We start from the raw sequence: 19,502 nt of genomic DNA on the forward strand, positions 1-19,502 counted from the left end.
TCATGAGAGGCCACAAGAAGTGAGGGCTTTCTTCTTGGGAGGCCAACAAGAATCAAGTCTGAGAACCAAATGGGTTGCCAGTGGTGAGGTGTGAACACTTCAAGGGGAAAGGCTTCTGAGAGAGACAGTCACCCTCAGGGTGCTATCTGGAACACTGGGGTCTCTTGATGCTTTTTGTTCAGGGCCGGCTGATGTCCTGCCCCAGGGGCAGAGGATAGGGGTGTGGGGGACCGGCTCAGGGCACCATATTCCACCACTTGAAGGAGAAGGGCTGCCGGCGCACGTTGGTGCCGCAGTGGACCTCCCCGTGCAGCATGTGGTACGGGGTGAAGTCGTCGATGAAGGTGCAGTGCAGGCCCAGCGGCTCGAGCAGGGTGCGCACCTTCTCCTCCAGGCAGCAGCGGCCGTTGATGATGGGTCCGAAGGGCTTGGGGATGCCCAGGTGCTTGCCCAGCACCAGCATGTTCACCTGCAAAAGAGCGGGGTCCCAGCTCAGGGGTAGCACTTCGTCATCAGCTCCGCCTCGACACCTGCACCACACCTGGCAGGACCTGGCGCCTGCCTTGCGGGCAGCCCTGAGAAGAGGTCCTTATACTTGCACGCAGTGGGAGACGCACCCGGGCTGCTGAGACTCTAGCCAGATATGCCATCCCACAGGAACAACCACGGAGCTCCCAGGGACAGCTCATTTCTCCGGGGACATCCTTCCTTACGGGCGGACTATGGTGGCTGCCATGTTTGTGGGGCAGAATCGCAACTTCCTAGGTTGTAGCTGATTGGACCAGGGCAGACATCTGACCCAGGCTGGACCAATCAGATTCTCTCTCTCTCTCTCTCTCTCTCTCTGTGGTATTTAAAGTTGACAAAGTGGGTCGGTCCAGTGGGTCGTTGCCCGTGTCTGTGTCTCTGTGTGGTGATGCTACACTAAACCTCCTGCCTCGGCTAAGGCTGGCTGGGGTGGCCCTGTTTCCTGCAAAGGCTGGAGGCATTTACGTAAATGCAGATCCGCCTTAAACATGCAGGAAGGAAGGGGAATGATAAAAGGGGGAAACCGAGTTTTGCAAATGGGGAAATGGAGGAGGGCGTAAGGTTAGCCAGAAAGAGGAAGGGAAATGGGGGATGAAGCAATGGTGGTGTGGACAGGCTCCCTGTAAGGCTCTGATGGTGGGCGAGTTGAGTTCCTCTGTGGGGTGGAGGTGAAGGGGGGCTGGAGGAGGGGAAAGGAGGGAAGGGGTGGAGAGTTGGGTCATCTATAGTAGTGCTACTCGAAGTGTGGCCCTCGGAGAGCAGCCTCAGCACCCCCTGCTGAATCAGAACCCATGGGGTGGAGCCCCAGCAGTCCAGGTGTTCTAGAGGCAAAGCCCTCCCGCCTCAACCAAAGGTCATTTCCCCCAAGAAGCCTTCTTGGATCTCCAGGCCTACCTCTCAGGCTGGAATTGCTTTGTCCCACCTCTCAACTGGCACATGACATTATACAAAAGATATCCTTGAGTGGGACACACCCTAAGGGAGGTGAGGAGAGTTTCCCAGCAGTAGATTAGACTGGAAACTCCCTGAAAGCAGGGAGCAACCTTAATCGTTTCTCTGACAGTGTATCCTAAATATATGAGGGTTGGGTGAACAGCTATGCACTGGGACAGAGGGGACACAGGGGGTGTCTGAGCTCCTAGCTGATACTCCTAGCTATGCACACGGAACCTCATGCGATCATTGATTCCCTCCACGAATATCAAGTGGGTCCCTGGGTGAAGGGAAGGGCCGTTGCCTGATGGTCCTTGAGCAAGGGGCTTGGCCAGTGAGCCTTCTGTAGTGACCAGGACAGTCAGCCAACTAGACACCCATCTGCTGGCCATCCTGGGACCCCTGATTCTCTCTGCCACCCCCACCAGCCACCACAATCCCACACATGGCAGTGACCAAACATCTTGCCCTTCTGGGGAGCAAAAGCTTGGAGCCTAACTTGATGAAACAGGTTTAACTCACGAATGGTGGCCTCACCAAGTCAGGGAAGAAGGCCACCGCCTTTCTCCTCTCAGTCTTGAAGAGCTGGGGGATGTCGATGATGTCCCGCTCTGTCAGGCCCAGCTCCCGCTTCAGTACCTCCCGGTTCCAGTCGATGCAGCTCTAGGGGGGTGGGTAGAGTTGGAGAGACCTTATCAGCGAGTTTTGCGGGGACCCAAGAGGTCCTGTCTGGTTAAGGAGACAGGCTGCGCATATACCCATGGGCTAAACTCTCCACACAAACCTTACCTCTGTGTCCCTTTGTCAAAATACACCTGTTCTGGGTCCCACTTCTCACAGTCCTATCCTACTAGCTGGGCTAGTTCCAGAGTGTTCCACAGCATTCTCTTTTTGTGAGTGTTCCAGAATGTTCCATCTTTAGCCCTCTTCCCTTCTTCAGATCCTTTAGTCTTATGGTTTAAGACATCATCTACACACAGACAATTCCCACATTTCTACTTCCTAACTGCATAGAGAGCCCACCCTCTTTCCTGATCTCAGATTTGCACATACAACCACCACTGCGCATCTTCAGTGGATGGCTAATTGGCACATTAGATAAAACATGTCCAAAGACGCTCTCTTCATTTCTACACATGTCACCCCTACCCCTGCCAGTGTCCTTCAGCTCCATAAAGGCAGCCAGCTGCTTGAGCCGAAAGCCTTGCTATCCCTCCAGTGCCTCCTTCCCCCTTACCTCACACTCATCTTCAGCAAGTGCCGTAGGCTCTACCTCTAAAATATACCCCCAGTCTGACCTCTTTCCACCACCTCCACTGCTCCCACCTGGTGGACAGCCATCCCCCACCTGGCCTGAACCAGTCACCCTGCTTCTTCTGCTTCCATACCCTGTGGCAGCCCTCATTATGTTCCTCGTGGATCTCCAGCTGGTGGGTGGGGTAGACTTGACCAAGAGCCTCGCTGCCTGGCTCCAGCTCTGAAATCCCACGGCCACACCTCCCACCAGCTGTTAATGGCCAATGCTGAGTGCAACAAGGGTAATAAGGCAGACCCATGGCCATCTTGGCTTGCGGACTGCCCCCCCCCCACCAGGGCCCCGCCTTGCTGAACCTGTCTGAGACTGCGTGGCCCTACAGGATGCTTCCCTCAGGCTTCCTACCCCCTCACCCACAGAAGTCTGGTCTCCCAGCTCCCTCCGGCTCCCTTCCTCTTCCTAACAGCTTCCCTGATGGGGCATGAGCACTGGACTGGGGGAGTCTGGAGCCCTGCCTTCTAGCCCCTTCTCTTCTGGGCTTCAGTTTCCCTGGAATGAAGTAAGGCATGAGTTCAGGTGCCTTTAACTTTCACTCATCTCAAACGTTTACACGCGCTGACTCCTTTAATCTTCTCCACTTTATATATGGAGACACTGAGGCAGAGGGAGGCCAAGCGTCTCCCTCAAGGTCACATACCTAGAGCGTGGTAGGGCGGGAATTTGAACCCGGCTTGCCAGGGCCCAGCACCCACAGGCTTAATCCCCTCACCTTAGCTGCAAGGTGTTGTCCCTCCTGATCAAGAACTTTCACTGGCTCCCCATGACAGCCTGAGTTTACCCTTGACCTCCTAAGGCTTCACTGTGAAAATGCCTTCCCCTCAGGACAGGTTTCTTTGTCCTTGGTTCCCAGGCACTGTCCCTAACAGGATTCCTGAATGATTAACTCTGTCTTGGCATTTCCTTCTTAGATGACAGCATGCTGGGTATTCTGTTTGCCCTTCTGGACCTTCGGTATGGTCTTCTCCTCTGCTCTGCGGCTTGGAAGCCTAGTGCTTGGAATTGGGGGCTCCTGTGCCCACTGGCTTCTGGCTAGATGCTGCCGATGGGGCACTGATGGGAGGCGGGGGGTGGGTAGCAGAATGCTGTTGGGGTATTTGTTCCTGAAGCTCCTTCACAGCCAAGTCACTGTGGGCTGGCCAGGAATGTCACAGCTCCTGTCTCTAAGCCCTCTTTTCATGGTGACCTCTCCAGGCTCCAGCAGCACGTTCACTCCCTAATGCCATCAGGTCTAGGGGTAGTGACAGCTCCCCTCTCTCTAACCTGGGAATATTACACAGTCTCCTGTTGATTTCCTCAGCTTCTGCCTGCACCTTTATAAATATTCCCTGATTATGGGACGCCTGGGTGGCTCAGTTGGTTGGACAACTGTCTTCGGCTCAGGTCATGATCCTGCAGTCCTGGGATCGAGTCCCAAATCCGCCTTGCTGATCAGCAGGGAGTCTGCTTCTCCCTCTAACCTTCCCCCTTCTCATGCTCACTCTCTCTCTCTCTCTCAAATAAATAAAATCTTTAACGGGTTGCCCGGGCGGCTCAGTGGATTAAGCCTCTGCCTTCGGCTTGGGTCATGATCTCGGGGTCCTGGGATCGAGCCCCACATCGGGCTCTCTGCTCGGCGGGGAGCCTGCTTCCCCCGCTCTCTCTCTCTCTGCCTACTTGTGATCTCTCTCTCTCTGTGTCAAATAAATACAATCTTTAAATATATATATATATATATATATATATTCCCTGATTAAACTATTCCAGTTTTCCAGCTTGAGGTCCCACGTGTTTCTTGCTGGGACCTAATGTCACTACCCCCACCCCCTGCTATGAAATATTGATATGTTCTCAACACAGCCACAGAGCGATCCTTTCAAAGCAAAGGTCCGATCAGGGCCCTCCTCTGCCCAAATGCCCTGGTGGCCTCAAATGTCAACGCCCTTGCAACACCCTCCATTGTTCGATGACCCAGCCTCCCCTCATCTCCCCAGAACCCCCTGGCTCATCCTCAAATATCCCATGCCCTTTCGTTCTACCTCAGGGCTATCGTCTGTGCCCTTCCCTCTGCCTGGGTGCGTGTCCTCCTCACATGCACACGGCTTACCCCCCATTTCTCCTGGATCGGAGGAGGGGTTGGAGCCCCTCTGTCTGGGCCAGTTCCAGCCTGGGCTTTCATGGACCCTGAGCCTCAGACTCTATCCCCTTTGCTGTCCCCAGCCATGCCCACCTTCTCCTCACAGCCCTGTACCTGCACGAACTTATTGAAGCTGATAAGGTTTGCATTGGAGAGGACCTGGTTGATGGAGATGGTGTTGACCGGCTTATCCCCTGAGAGGGAGAGAGAGATGTTAGAGGAGGAGCAGGAACGATGCCAGAGTTGAGGGCCACTGGCTCTGGGAGGCAGCCAGGCAGAGGTCAAGTTCACAGCTACTGGTCTTGCGAGTCAGTAGCTCTCTGGCCTTTCTGGACATGGGGTAGACATCACCCAGCAGAGCTCGGCCTGGCCACGGCGCAAGCCTGGGGGTGGGAGGGACGGACAGGTGGCTGAGTGCCACGGAACTTGGAGCTCTATTTGAGTACGCCGGAAGTGGGGATGCCTTTCACCGAAAACGCCCGTCCCTTCTAGGGCACTGGGTGCTTATCCCTCTTCTTTCCTGCTGGCCATGGTAGTGGGGCTGGGTCATCCACCTGTCCATCAGCCCTGATGGGCCCTGTCCCTGCCCTCCACGAGGGGAACTCATGGCCAAGAGTCTCCTTGAAGTCTCCCTGATGGGCTGGGCAGGGAAGGGGAGGTTAGGCTCACAATCCCAGCTGCCAGCGAGCTCTTAGCACGGGCAGGCCCTGGATTCAGTTCTCCACATTCAACACCTCATTTAGCTTCCCTGTAACCCCACAAGGTGTGCATTGTCACCTTCTTTACAGACGGGCACCTTCAGGTCAGGGAAGCAAAAAGACTCACCCAGGAGCTTACAGCTAGGAGACAGGGGGCTTGTGATTCAAACCCTAGCCCAGTGCTCACAAAAGGCAGCAAACCTTGACCAAGGGGAAAGACAGGGCCCCTGGACCCACGCGCCCGTCTGCAGGCTCAGCATCCCCTCCACCCCAGCTGGGGTCCACCAGCTGGGGTCCAGTCCCAGCTCCATTGCGTCCCTGCTGAGCCCTTTGGGCCAGTGACTCCCTTGACTTCCCCGTGCTCTTGGGTCTATAGGAAGAGGGGATAGTAAGTGGGGGTCTGGCACACAGTGTGGCCAGTGAGATATGCTGGTCTCCTGGGGCACAGTGGCTTCATGTGGCCTGATGGCCATGAATTCCCACATTCTCCTTCCCAGCTGGACGGCTGGGAAACCCACTCAGCCTGTTCCTGGGTCTTGTTCACCGAGGATGTGGTCCTTCCAGGAAAGGTGATGATGGCTTTCCCTCCACCTGATCCGTAACATCTGGATTTGAGGCTTTTTCAGGTTTGCTCTGGACCCAAAGGTATTTAGCCACGATCCTTATGGGAACAAAGGGGCTGGGGACTGTGTTTCTTCCACTTTACACCTGGGGTTCCAGGGTGGCCTTGGGAATGGGGTGAGGATCGTAAGCGGGGAGAAAGGAACTGCAAAGTTCTACTGAGAGCTTCTGAATTCTACACAAGCTTTTCCCTTGGAGGTTTGGTCCAGGACATTCTTTATCTCCCATGAGGCCAAGAAAAGCTATAGTCCCCCCAGCCAAAGATTTTTGCCCTGAGACTGCCAGGGCCCCTGTCGGAGAGGACCAGTCCTCTCTGATTCACACACTTTTGGTGGGGATGGGAATGAGCATCCCAGCAAGCAGGCGCACCGCCGCCAGCCCCAGTCAGCAATGGCTCTCAGAATTCTTTCCAAGCATAATGAGAATGTGGGACCCATTGTTCAAAGAACAGGAAAAAAAAGTTTCAATAAACATACAAAAATAAAAGGACTTTTCTTTCCTCCAGGGTCTCTCTCCCGCCCTGTCATGTTGGTTTTTTACTTGCTCTTTGACGTCATGCTCCCTTGGTCACAGGACATCCACCTGGTAAGCACAGACCCCCGCAGGGCTGGGAGCCCCAGCTGAAACTTGGCGAGTGTGCACAGCCCACCGGCTGCCCGGCATCCCAGCCCATGAGCCACAGGACCCACATCAGGCCAGATGTCTCCCCTTCCCCCAGGCCTGCCATCCCGAGCCACGGTAAACAGGCAGAATCCGCACAGGGGTGTGCTAGCTCCCTTGCTCGGGGGTAGACAAGAGGCTCACCCCTTGCGAGGTGCCCACCCCATGACCTGGGGCACTGCCAGTCCACGACAGGGACAGTTAATGCCATGACCCACCCCCCACCCCTGGGGATGCCGAGGGGCCCATGTACCCAGGCCTCCCCAAGCCCAGGCTCCTGCTACAACAACCGCCACAGGGGGGAAGGGTTTGAGAAGGGGAGGCAGAGAGGGGAGGCCCCACCAGCTCCCACTGCCCATGGCTAAGACTTCAGGGATTCGGGGGTTACAGAAGGGATCTCACCCCTGGGAGGCAGCAAGAGGTTTCACTCGCGAAGCCCAGATGGTTAAGAACTTCAAGACAGTGACGGCAGAGCCTCAAACCTTCTAAGGTGAGGGCGTTGTCTGATGACACTGGTCACAGGCCCACGTGGCTCACCATGTCCCTGCCCCTAGCCGCAGGCAGCGGGGGCCGGTGGGGACAAGGCATGCAGCAACAGTGAGGCTCTTTGGGGGTACCACCCTGCTGGATAGACTTGGCCATCTGTCTCTCAAGCCATGAGGTGTCCTGCTTTAGATAGGGGAGGGGGCGGGAAGCCTGGGATGAGGGGCACAGCATGGGTACCCACCAACAACCCCTTGGAACAGGAGGGCCCCGCCATGGCCCCACTTCTGCTTTTCCTGGAAGAGCTTGAAGCAGGCGCTAGGGCTGGCCAGGAGCATCCGGAAACCCTGTGTGGAGAGGGCAGAACCGCCTGAGTTCCCCGGACTCAGCCCGGCCCCCTGGAGCTCATCCTCTGACCCAGACACCAGGGAAAGGCAGGTCACCACTGTCCTTACCTTCTCATCGGGGGCAGGGACGAAGCTCAGAAACTCATCCACGTGGCCCACAGCCAACCAGTCCACAAAGAGCTCCACGGGGGGTTGCACCCGCTGTGCATAGAGGAAGTCCCGCACCACCTGGGTGACCCGACGGCCGCTGGACCTGGGGCCCGAGGGGTCAAAAACATTGCTTAGCTTAAAAATGTCTGTGCAGGGGCGCCTGGGTGGCTCAGTGGGTTAAGCCGCTGCCTTCCGCTCGGGTCATGATCTCAGGATCCTGGGATCGAGCCCCGCATCGGGCTCTCTGCTCGGCGGGGAGCCTGCTTCCTCCTCTCTCTCTGCCTGCCTCTCTGCCTGCTTGTGACCTCTCTCTGTCAGATAAATAAATAAAATCTTTAAAAAAAAAATGTCTGTGCAGAAATGGAATGACAAAGTTTGAGTTTCTGCAATATCCAATGTTTTTAAACAAAAAACATGCACTGCGTCCTTTAAATTCTGCTCAGGCTGAGCTCTTGAACAGTTGGAGGCAGGCCAGCTCGACCCCACCCAGTCGGTGACCCCCAGGTCTTGCCATCCCAGCAAACGCTCAGAGCCGCCCTCCGACCCATCTTCACTGGCTCCTGGAGACATTCACCATCCTATTCCGTCCCCTGGGGCCAGGCGGCTCTTCTGGGAGTTTAACTTGTGTCTCTCTTGCTGTGGCCTCACCTTCTGTTCGTCAGTGGGGAGAGAGATGGACAAGATCACCCCAAGGAACACAGAGCCCCAGCATTTCATGCTCGTGAACTTAACCCCCATTCTTCTTTGGACTTCCACATAAGTATCTAATGGCACGGCCCAAATTTCCTCTTTCTTTTTTGTCTTTTTTTAAATAGGATCCACATCCGGTTGAAGCCCAAGGTAGGGCTTGAACTCAGGACCCTGAGATTAAGACCTGAGCTGAGATCAGGAGTTGAAGGCTTAACTGACTGAGCCACCCAGACACCTTGAACTTCCTCTTTCTGTGGGATCACATGTTGAGGGCAGTGAGTCCCCTCCAAAGCCTTTTGATTCACCTGTTATTTGACTGCAAGTTTGTCCTAACTGCTTTGTTGAATTTGGATGGCTCAATGCCCTGGTCTATTCCACAACAAAAAACCATCACCATATAATTCCTTTTCTTTTGCATCAGTATCTCCGTGTCACATGTTGAACAACAAATAGTCTATTATTCTGTGTGTGTGTGTGTGTGTGTGTGTGTGTGTGTGTGTGTGTGTTATGACATCTCATTTTTCATGTCCTATACCTTCCTTCTCCTGTTCTCAGGAAAATATCTGATGGTAGTCATTTACATTATAGTATGAACAAGCTCTTGAAATATAATTGCTCTAGGACTGTTGAGACTTGAAGCTTTTTCTTCTAGAACTATTAATTAATAGATTGTTATTATATCATTTCTTTGGGAAAAAGAAGACCTAAGTTTAGTCACAACTTTGGATTCTGTGTGACCTGTACCAGGTCACTTTACTCTTTCTGAGCTCACTTAATGAAATGAAAAGGCTGGACTGAATGATATCTTAGGTCTCTGCTCACCGTGGACTTCTCAAAATTCACCAAGGTCAATGGACAGTGTCCGGTCATCAGCCCACTGCCTCCCCTACCTCAACTAGAACTAGGAATTTATCACTCCTCGTGGGTTCTCTCCCAGGAGTGGAATGATCCCTCACCCCCACCACCCCTGCCACCATCACCACCCTCCACCAAAGGAACACCTCTCCCTGCCCCTCTCTCACCCAGGCAGGTTGCCCCCGATGAGGATCCTCCCCAAGGGGTACTGTTTCCCATTGGCCACCACTGGGGGGCTGACCTCCAGGTTCCCGAAGGAGTCCAGGCCACTCACAGAGCTGTCTAGTGGTTCCCGAGTCACATAGCCGAAATCTGGACCCTGGCAGGGGAAACTGAGTCAGGCTAGGGGTGGGGGTCACCAGAAAGAGCTTGAGCCAACTTGCTGGGCTCTGAGCTCCTTCAGGATGGGGCAGGGTTGTCTGTCCATTCTTTGGATGGAAATACTGAGTCAAAGACAGGGATCTGACCTATTCAATATTTCACACATGCATAGGGGCTAAAGTTGTGAAACACACAGGCACTCTGGGCCTGCTGCCACATTAGAGCACGTTATTTCCGTGGTCACAGGGAGACAGTGGACAGGGCTGCAGTTGCCTAAACTCCCCATTAGACATGGAGCCTGAGGCTATGGTCCCTGCCCCTTTCCCTCTGAGCAGACTTCCTGCCAAGTACAGCCCAAGGGCAAGTACCTGGCTGTTCTAGAGCAGCTTGTTCCTGGGGGCCAAGTGGCTGGTGATGGAGCTTCAGTCTTTCAGTCTTTCAAGTCAGAAAAACGGGAGAGCTCCCCAGGGCCATCTCTTAGAAGCAACTCAAACAACATTGAGGCCCAGGCGAGAGCTCCTACCACCACCTCTGTGATCCAGCAGGGGTTGGAAGGGCCTCATAGTCTCTCCAGCATCAAGGGAGTCTCCCCTCTCTCTTCTAGGAGGTCCTGGTCCCCAAGGACCATCTTCACAGTAGTTCTTATTATCAATATTAATCTCAGCTAACAGCGCTATGTGCTCCCTCTTCCCAGGACAGAGAAGCCTCAGAAACACCTGTGAGGCCAGGGCTATCACATCATTTTTGCTGATGAAGAAACCGCAGCTCAGAGAGGGGAAGTGACTCATACCAGGCCACACAGCATCTGAGTAACAGAGCCCGGTTCTTCTGCCTCCAAAGCCTGTGTTCTTAACAGCGGCACAGCCTCACCCCGCCCTTACCTAGGACTGCCAAATTCAGTAAATAAAAAGTATAGGACGCCCAGTTACATTTGAATTTCGGATAAAGCATGAGTATATTTTTAGTATAACTATGTCCCGTGCATGGTTGGGAACATACTTATACCAAAAGTTCCTCATCGCTGACCTGAAATTTGAACGTAACTAGGCATCTGCCGTATTTTATCTGGTCGCTCCTGTCCCTAAAGAACGTGGTCCCCAGTACCATGCCCTACACTCTACACCCCGGTGGGGCTTTGGAAAACGTTCCTCTGCTCTCCGAGCCAGGCTGTAGCCTGTGGCCCCCGACCACTCACCAGGATTCTTTTGTAAGGGAAGTCCTGCAGCTCCCCGTTCCTGGGGGAGTCAAAGACCACCGGGAAGGTCTTGTGTGGTGCCTGAACATAGCCCAGCTCCATCTCGTCCTGCGAACGAGAGAGACACCCTGTGGACAACAAAGCCTCATTTGGGACTGAGCGCTTTGGGGAGGACTGTTCTTGCGGGTTCTTTTTTCAGGCCAGCTTTGCCCTTTGGGCTGAAGAAGACAGGGGTTCTTGATGCCTGCTGGCTGGAGGAGGGGCTGGGGGCTCAGAGACGGTGTGCTCTCACCTATGGTCACACAGCAAGACAGGCGGGGAATAACTGGAACGTGGATGTGACCCTGGGGGGGGGGTGTCCCCATGCCGGATCAGGGAGAGTGGCCACAGAGAGAGGCTCGGGGTGGCCTGAGTTGGACAAACAAATCTCTAGACATCAGCCAGCACCTCTGGCCTCCACACCTGGTCAAGGGCCAGGGCTGAGGGGACCAAAGGAGGTATAGGTCTGCCTCCTTCTCAGATCTCTCAACATCTAGCCCAGCTTCATCCTGACCTCTCTGGTCCTGGAGGCAAAGATGGCCCAGCACCCCTATGACATTTTCAATTATAGAGGCAGGGGGAGGGGTTGTTGCAATAGGTTCACCACACTAGGGGCTTCTCAGCCTTAGCACTCATGGCCCTTGGGGCCAGACAATTCTTTGTTGTGGGGCTACCCTGTGCCTTCACTGTAGGACACATGGCAGCAGCCCCGAGCTCTACCCACTAGAAGCCAGTAGCATCATCAGGGTGACAGCCATTTCTCCAGATACTGCTAAACGTCCCTTGGAGGACAAAGTCGCCTTCCGTGGGGAACCATAGGGCCGTGCTGCTGAGGACAGGGATTGTGTCCCACACCTCCACCATCCCATTCAGGGCCAGCCCCATGCCTAGCCCAGATCCTGTGGGTGAATGCAGGTTCAATCCAGTGTCAGTGTGTGCCTGGGTCTCTAGAAAGTTCTAGGGAGAGGGAGGGAGCTCTAGGTCTATAGTAGGAAAAAGGAGTGCCCTGGGGAGGACAGTCACAGCCCCCAGGTCCTTCTAGATATCCACAAGCAACCCCACCCCCCAGCCCCGCCCCCAGTTAGGATGGGCCAGCCTCTCCCTCCACAGTGCCAATGGCGTCCTAGCTGGACGCTGCCCGGCAGCCCCGGTACCTGGATCCAGCGGTCATTGCGGTTCTCGTGCTGCGGGCAGATGGTCAGCGTGCAGCTGGCCTTCCTGGCCAGCTCTGCCACCGCGTCCACGAAACACGTGTTGTTCCTCACACTGCGGATGAGCCCAGGCAGCACGACTCAGGACCGAGCCAGGTGTGGGGGCAGGAGGGGCCGCCAGCCTCCGAAGGACACCCACGCCCGCCTCCCACACTCACCGGCACACGTACACCTCCAGCGGCGGCAGGGTGCTGGGCGTCATAATCCAAGGCGCCACGCGGAATACCACGGTGTCGGTGAAGATCGGGGACTCGGAGAAATCCTACAGCAGAAGATGGGCAGATGGGGAAGAGCACTGACCTTGGAGTCCAGAGGCCAGGCTGATGCCCCTGGCATCTCCTCATTTCCAGAGGGGCCACAGCAGGGGTGGGGGAGGTCAAGAGGTCTGGGGTCCTCCACACCCTTGGTGCCCATCTCTCCCGGGGATGGAGCCCTCTCTCACCCTCTCTGTCCGGGCCACCCCTCACCTCATTGGAGTCATCCAGCAGGGTGACGTGGAAGGAGATGAGCCCCGTGAACCTGGCGTCGGGGAACGAGAGGCCCTCCACAAAGAAGCGTTCCTCGTCCCCGTGGAAGCGGGGCACCTCATAGGACACCTTGTCCTGGCCCAGCACATGCCTGTAGGCCTCGCATGAGTCTTCAGGACCTGGGAGGGGACAGGAGGAACGGCTGTGACCTCTAGGTGGGCCCACAGAGCACAACAGATGCAGGAGGAGCTGGGCCAACCTCACACTCCAGATAGCAGCCCCCATCTCTGCCCTCCCATCAGCGAAAGAGAGAAGATGCTTGATCCCCAGTGTGGGCGAGCCAGTGAAAAGGCCATTCCTTTCTAAGACGCCTGTTCAGACCTTCTGGAGGACAGCCCGGCAGCCTCTCGCAAAGGAACCTCTACTCCTAATGAGCAATCCCGCTTCTAGGTGTCTTTGCTACAAATACAGGTACAAGGGTATTCATGCTGTTTAGTCATTGAACAAGTATTTACTGAGCACCTACTGTGCACCTAGGAGGCCAGGTTCCAGGCTCAGGATACAGCCGTGAGCAAGACCCCTGCACTCGAGGAACCTATGTTGTGGTCAAATCAGAACACCGCGAACCGCCGTGTGCTCAGGGGAGCGGGTGAGCCACAGCATGCCTGTGCTCCAGAATACCACGCAGCTGTGCAAAAGACCGAGGCAGAACTGCGTTCGTTCAGAAAGGAATGTCCACCACACACACACATGCACACACACGCATGCACGTTTGATGCCTACAGAGAAAAGTCAGGAAGAACACATAGAGAATCGTTAACAGTGAACGCATTTTCAAAAGTCAGATTTAGGGATAGGGATGAGCATTTTTTTACCTTACATGCTTCTATCTTGTTTGGTCTTTTAAAATTTTTTAATTTTTAAAAGAGATTTATTTTAGAGAGAGTCCCCGTGTGTGAGTGGGGGGAGGGGCAGAGAGCAGAGGAAGAGAGAGAATCACAAGCAAGCTTCCCACTGAACGCGGAGCCGGACGTGGGGCTTGATCTCAGGACACTGAGGTCACGACTGGAGCCAAAACCAAGAGTCAGACGCCCACCCCACTGCACCACCCAGGCGCCCCTTCTTTGAGCTTTCCAAAAACGAGCATTTTATTACTTGTATGCATTTGTATCTTTAAAGATTTTTATTTATTTATTTGACAGAGAGAGATCACAAGTAGGCAGAGAGGCAGGCAGAGAGAGAGGGGGAAGCAGGCTCCCTGCTGAGCAGAGAGCCTGATGCGGGACTCGATCCCAGGACCCTGAGATCATGACCTGTGCCGAAGGCAGAGGCTTAACCCACTGAGCCACCCAGGCGCCCGCATTTGTATCTTTAAAAGGGATTTTATGTCCTTGCTCATACTGTGGCTCTGTAGAACAATTGTCATTGGTTTTGGGGGGAGATGCATGCTAAATTCTGCAGGGACAATAGCCATCGTGTCAGGGAGTGGCTTTATGATACAGAGAGAGCAAGAGAAGCAAACAGCGGTAATTGTTGAATCTGAGTGACTGGCGTCCAAGGGGTCATCGCTGTTCTCTCTACTTTTCTGTGTGTTTGAAAGTTTTGATAAGAATTTCCAAACATGCTTAAATTATATTTTTAAATATGTCTATTTAAGATTTTTTTATTTATTTGAGGGGGAGGGGCATAGGGAGAGGGAGAAGCAGACTCCCCGCTAAGCAGGGAGCCTGACTTGGGGCTCGATCCCAGGACCCTGAGATCACGACCTGAGCTAAGGGCAGGCGCTTAACTGACTGAGCCACCCAGGTGCCCCTGAATGTATTTTAATTTATCCAATCAAACGACCCTGGGCCATGGCCGGGGCCCCACCTGTTTCAGAGTTTCCCCATCTGACCATGTTTCCTTGCCCCCCAGGGCAGGCTGGAAGCCAGAGCAGAGCCTGCCCTCTAGTCCAAGGTGGGGACAGGGGCAGTGGGCACAGGGGAGGGGATGGGCACGAACTCACCGCAGGCGTGGAAGACCCGTGCCCACTTGGCGTCATAGCTGGAAGTGTGGAGGATGAGTCTGTGGTCATCGAAGAGGGCAGCAGGGCCTTGGGTCCTCAGAACCATGACGGACATGTCTTCCAGGTCTGTGGAACCAGATGGGGCAGCAACTCCATGGGCCCCTGACACTCCGTGTCTTCTCCTCCTGCCCACCACACACCCCCCTCCCGGGGCAGAGGGAGCCAAGACTTGGGTCTCTGAGCCCCAGCTCTGCCCAGCCTGTGAAAATGCTAGAAACCATCAAGAACAAACCATGAGGACGTCTGAAGCATGTGCTACGCGAATGTGTCCGACCCTCTCTGGGCCTCCGCTCCCTCACCTGCCCAGAGCGACAGGAAGTACAGAGCGGCCTGCCCTGAGCCCAGGGACAGGTGAGAAGCATGCGGTAGGCAGGCCACCTGGGTGGCACGCGGCTGAGAGTCTGGTCTCAGTCCAAGCATCACTCCCTGTTGACACCAGGCAGGCCCCTCCCTCCCCAAGCCTCAGTGCTCCCCAGTCTGAAATGAGGGACAGATGTGCCCACATTCCAGAGAAACTGTGCCTGCCCAGGCATAAGGCACCTGCCTGCTCCCCAGGCCACTATAGTGGTCTTCCTCACGGGGCTGTTGTGCGCAGTGCCGGACTGACTTAGAATGTGGGGCATCCTGAAATGCAGGCCCGGGGTGCCTGGTGGGGAGGCTGGATTTGGGGTGCGGATAGGAAGCTTTGGATCTGCCACAGACAGGCTGGGAGGGGTCAGCTGCCAGCGTGAGGCAGGTTTTGAGCGACATCAAAGTGTGTCTGGGAGCTGGAACTCTGGCCCCTGGTGCTCCCTTCAGTGCGACCTACAGGGTAGCTGAGCAGTGACCCGGGGCACCCCCTTACCTTGCAGGCAGCGCACCTGCTGGTCTCGGTTGTCCTGGTCATGACAGTTCAGATTGTCCCTGTCGCAGTTCACCAGCAGGATGGCTCCATACCCACCGGGCCCCCAGACCCAATCCCGCTGCCAATGGCAAAGCATAATTGGTGATGGGGCTCAGACCTGTCCTCTGCCCCTGCCCAGCAACCTGCTGGCCAGCCTCCTGACCCCCGTCTCCTCCTCCTTGCCCTCCCTGTGAGGACAGGTCCATGCTCATGGAAGCACTTCCTGCACCAGACACGGCCGTGGCTCCAGACTGCCCACAACAGCAAGTCCAAACTATACAGAGGTCTTTTATGGGCAAATGCAGTGTGTCTTGGGCCAATGTCCTATTTCTCAACAGACAACTTCCTGATTACAGATCTATTCCCGGCTCCAGGCCTTGGCTCCCGCTCATCCCTCCACCTGGAATCCCCTCCCTCTTGCATCACTTTAGAGCCTAGCTCAAGTGGACTTCAAAGGAAGTCTTCCTTGTTCACATAGCCCACCTTGACCTTCTGCTAAGATCTCCCAGTGCGTTGAGTGCCACAACAGTTCAGCCCAAAGTTCTTTAACAGCCTCATATTTGGCAGAGTTCCCCTTTCGCCTAAATCAGAAGATTGGCACGCCAAGGCCGGGGGCCACCTCTGGCCCGCTGCCTGTTTTTATAAATAAAGTTTTATTGGAATAGTCACATCCATTGAATTGGCTACAGCTCTTTCACACTACAATGGCAGAACTGAAGAGTTGCAACAGAGACACTTTGCAATGCCTAAGATATTTACTATCTCACTTTTACAGAAAAAGTTTGCTGACCCCTGAGCTAGACTGAAATTCCAGAAGGACTTTTCCCCACAAAGCAAGGCGTAGCCCAGTTCTGGGCATGTATATGCTTGATAATTCTTGGTAATGATTTTTCTCCTGGTGAAAGAATACCCCCAGCCATGCCTACTTCCCATTTGGCTCTCCCGACCTCGTCACCAGCTAGGAGGCAGGGGAATACCCGTAATGGCCTTGCCCCTCCTAACCCAGCCTAGGTCAATGCCAAACTCCATGCCCCTTTCTGGGTCCAGGTTGAGTCACCCTACCTTGTCCACAAAGCTCCTATTCTGCCTGCCCTCACAGTTCAGATCACAATCCAGAGCGATGTCTGTAAGGGGAGGAAAGAGCATGAGTCACTATGGGGTTCCCAGGAGTCCGGCACAAGTCCAATAATGCATATGTTGCCTCTAACAATGCCTCCTGCAGACAGAGCATTTTCAGCTTTCTTGCTAAGTGCTTTGCAGGTGCCTGTACCCATGCAAACTCCCACCCACCATCCAGGAGCTCCCAATTCCACATCCTTGGCAATGTTAAGTATTAAGCATCTTTCTATTTAGGTTCTGGTCACTGGGAATTTCTCTTCTGTGAATTGTTTGTTCATAGTCTTTGCCTATTTCATTAGTTTATGTTTTTTTCCTATTGATTGGAGTTCTCCATAATCTATGTGTACCAAATCAGCTGTGTGCATTGCAAATTTCTTCTTGCAGTCCATATTCGGACCTTTTTTCCCTTTTTGTTTAAAGTAAGCTCTGTGCCAAGGTGTGGCTTGAACTCACAACCCTGAGATCAAGATTCATGTGCTCTATGGGCTGAGCCATCCAGGCAGCCCTATAGTTTGACTTTTTGCTTGTCTTCTGTTGTGTAAAAGTTTTAAAATTTAGTACAGTCTAATTTATCATTGCCCTATCTTCAAGTTCACTGATCCTCTCTCCAGCTGTGTCAAGTCTATCAAGACAACCCACTAGGAGCATTTTTAAAAAATCTGTTACCGTGATTTTTAGTTCTAGCATTTCCATTTGACACCTTATAGTTTTCATCTCTCTGTTGACATTCCCCATCTTTTCATTCATGTTATCTACCTTTTCCTTTATTGTATTAATCAATCTGAGTTACTGTGCATGGAGTTTACATGTCAATTTTTGTTTAACTGGCACAAAAATCTTAAGGTGGAAAAGCAAGGTCCAGGTCTGGAGTATGTCTCCCTTTGCTTCCAAAAGGAGGGAGTGTACAGGTATGCCTGTGTCCACCTGCACAAGCACAGAAGATCTCTAGAAGGATGCTGGGCTTGGGGAACTGGAAGTCTTAGGTTGGGAGAAAGGGAAGCTTACTTTTCCATATATATACCCTTTCATCCCATTAGAATTTTTAAAATATACCCTTATTTGAATTTTTAAAATAAAATGAGTTGATGTTTGTAAAAAGAACCCTGTTCCTTGTCATTCCCAGCCACCCCCCACCCTTGGTCCAGGCCCTTGCATGGGCTCCAACTTACCAACACAGGTGAGGTAGAGCACCGCATAGGCCAGGGGCAGGGGCTCATGGCTGGAGTGGTAGGAAATCTGAACCTGTAGAGAAATGGGCTTAGAGTCAAGCTGGCAGAAGCCAATATCTCCCACCCCAAAGGACAGGTCTTGGGGGATCTGGCAGGACAGAGAGAGGGTCTCAGGAAGCTCTGTGCACTGAAGTTGAGTTTACCAACCCAGCTCTTCTGTTAGTCTCTGTGCCATTTATTTTTCCATGCCTTGTTTGGCCCATCTGTAAAATGGGACCATTTGTGAGGGATTCCCTGGAGACCTGGGCCCCAGTGCTGCCAATGACTAACGTGGGACTTGGACAATCCCCTGCTCCCCTTTGGATCTCTGTTTTGCTGCTCATAAACTGAGGAGGTCTCTGACTGGGTAGGGTTTAGGGACCCTCTCTTATCTGGGGGATTCAGACAGGCTTGGTCTTGAGCCCAGCACCTCTGGGTTCTTAGACCTTGGCTGAGGTCCCTCACCTTTCTGAGCTGTCTGTTTTCCTCATCTGCAGAACAGCAAGCATACGGGTCCCTGCTGGCCGCAGAGGATTATAGTGCCACTTAGAAACAATGCACGTACCAGACTGACCCCATAGGAAGGGCCCCAGACATGCCTGCTACTGTTCATAGAGGGCGGGCGGCATCACGTGAGCTGCTCCAGAGCTCTGGGCTCCGATTCCGGATCCACCACTTGTGATTATCCTGGGAAGAGTCACTTGCCCTCCCCGGGCCTCAAGGTCCCCTGCTGTAAAGTAGGGATAATAATAGTCCCTACCCCAGAGGGTTGATTGTAGGCTGTGACCATCAAAGAAGGAAGGTGGGTGACATGCTCGGCGCTGTGCTTGGCCACGGCAAGCCCCGATAGCTGTTAAAGGCTGGTCTGGCAATGACTGATGAGAACACAGCTTCAGGCCCATGTGTCAAAGCTCCTTCAACCCACTGCTCTCTGCTTGCGCGGTCCCTCCTGCTGGGGGTCCCTCAGCTCTGTCAGAAGGCTCAGGATCTTACAGAGACCATTCACCCCTCAGTGCTGGGAACCCCTAAATCCTGCAATCACTGACCCCCAACTGTCAAGCCTGAGTTGGGGCTCAGTGGTCTCAGGCACACAGTTACCTGGATCCAGGGCAAAGATGGGGGAAGGGGAGGGGCAGGACACTCTGACCCTCCTCAGTTCCTTTGGTCTTTGGCATCCACATGGCCCCCAGCTTGGCAGGGCACCCAGGAGGGGCCCCTCACCAGCTGGCTGGTCCTCTTGCCCTGCCCCGGGGACTCTGTCCTGAACCTCACCAACTCTGCTACTCACTAGATCTGCTGACTTTGGGTAAGTGGTTTTGGTTTCCTTATCTGTAAAATAAGTTCATTTACCTGTCCGCCTGCATCACAGAGCTCCGTGGAGGGGCTCATCTCAGATACGTGGGTGGGAAAAGACGAGGGGGTGATGAAGGGAACCACCCCCCAGGTGTCAGGAAGTTCTGTGCAGAGAACACGGCTACTCTGAACCTTGGCGGCCCCACCAACGGAATGGAGATCAGACCCTGCCTCTCGCAGCTGCTGTGAGGCCTGTGTGAGGTCATGGCTGTCCAGGGCGTGGCATATGGTCAGTGGTCCTTAAAAGG

General features: G+C 54.1%; 1 protein-coding gene across 1 annotated transcript in view; it reads right to left on the bottom strand.

Annotated features, from left to right (window-relative positions):
- Positions 1 to 235: 235 nt before the first annotated feature.
- LOC111154766 (peptidyl arginine deiminase 3) overlaps positions 236 to 19,502 on the bottom strand; it is a 28,455-nt gene continuing 9,188 nt past the window's right edge. The window contains 14 exon segments of the mRNA XM_022514662.1: positions 236 to 469; positions 1,999 to 2,124; positions 5,004 to 5,083; positions 7,596 to 7,698; positions 7,807 to 7,951; positions 9,561 to 9,712; positions 10,910 to 11,017; positions 12,103 to 12,214; positions 12,318 to 12,421; positions 12,627 to 12,805; positions 14,632 to 14,757; positions 15,536 to 15,653; positions 16,637 to 16,698; positions 17,863 to 17,935. Coding sequence (XP_022370370.1) covers positions 236 to 469; positions 1,999 to 2,124; positions 5,004 to 5,083; positions 7,596 to 7,698; positions 7,807 to 7,951; positions 9,561 to 9,712; positions 10,910 to 11,017; positions 12,103 to 12,214; positions 12,318 to 12,421; positions 12,627 to 12,805; positions 14,632 to 14,757; positions 15,536 to 15,653; positions 16,637 to 16,698; positions 17,863 to 17,935 — 1,722 coding nt within the window.

The sequence above is a fragment of the Enhydra lutris genome, unplaced genomic scaffold (assembly GCF_002288905.1).
Source record: "Enhydra lutris kenyoni isolate GAN:26980312 unplaced genomic scaffold, ASM228890v2 scaffoldscaffold38, whole genome shotgun sequence".
Taxonomy (NCBI): Eukaryota; Metazoa; Chordata; class Mammalia; order Carnivora; family Mustelidae; genus Enhydra; species Enhydra lutris.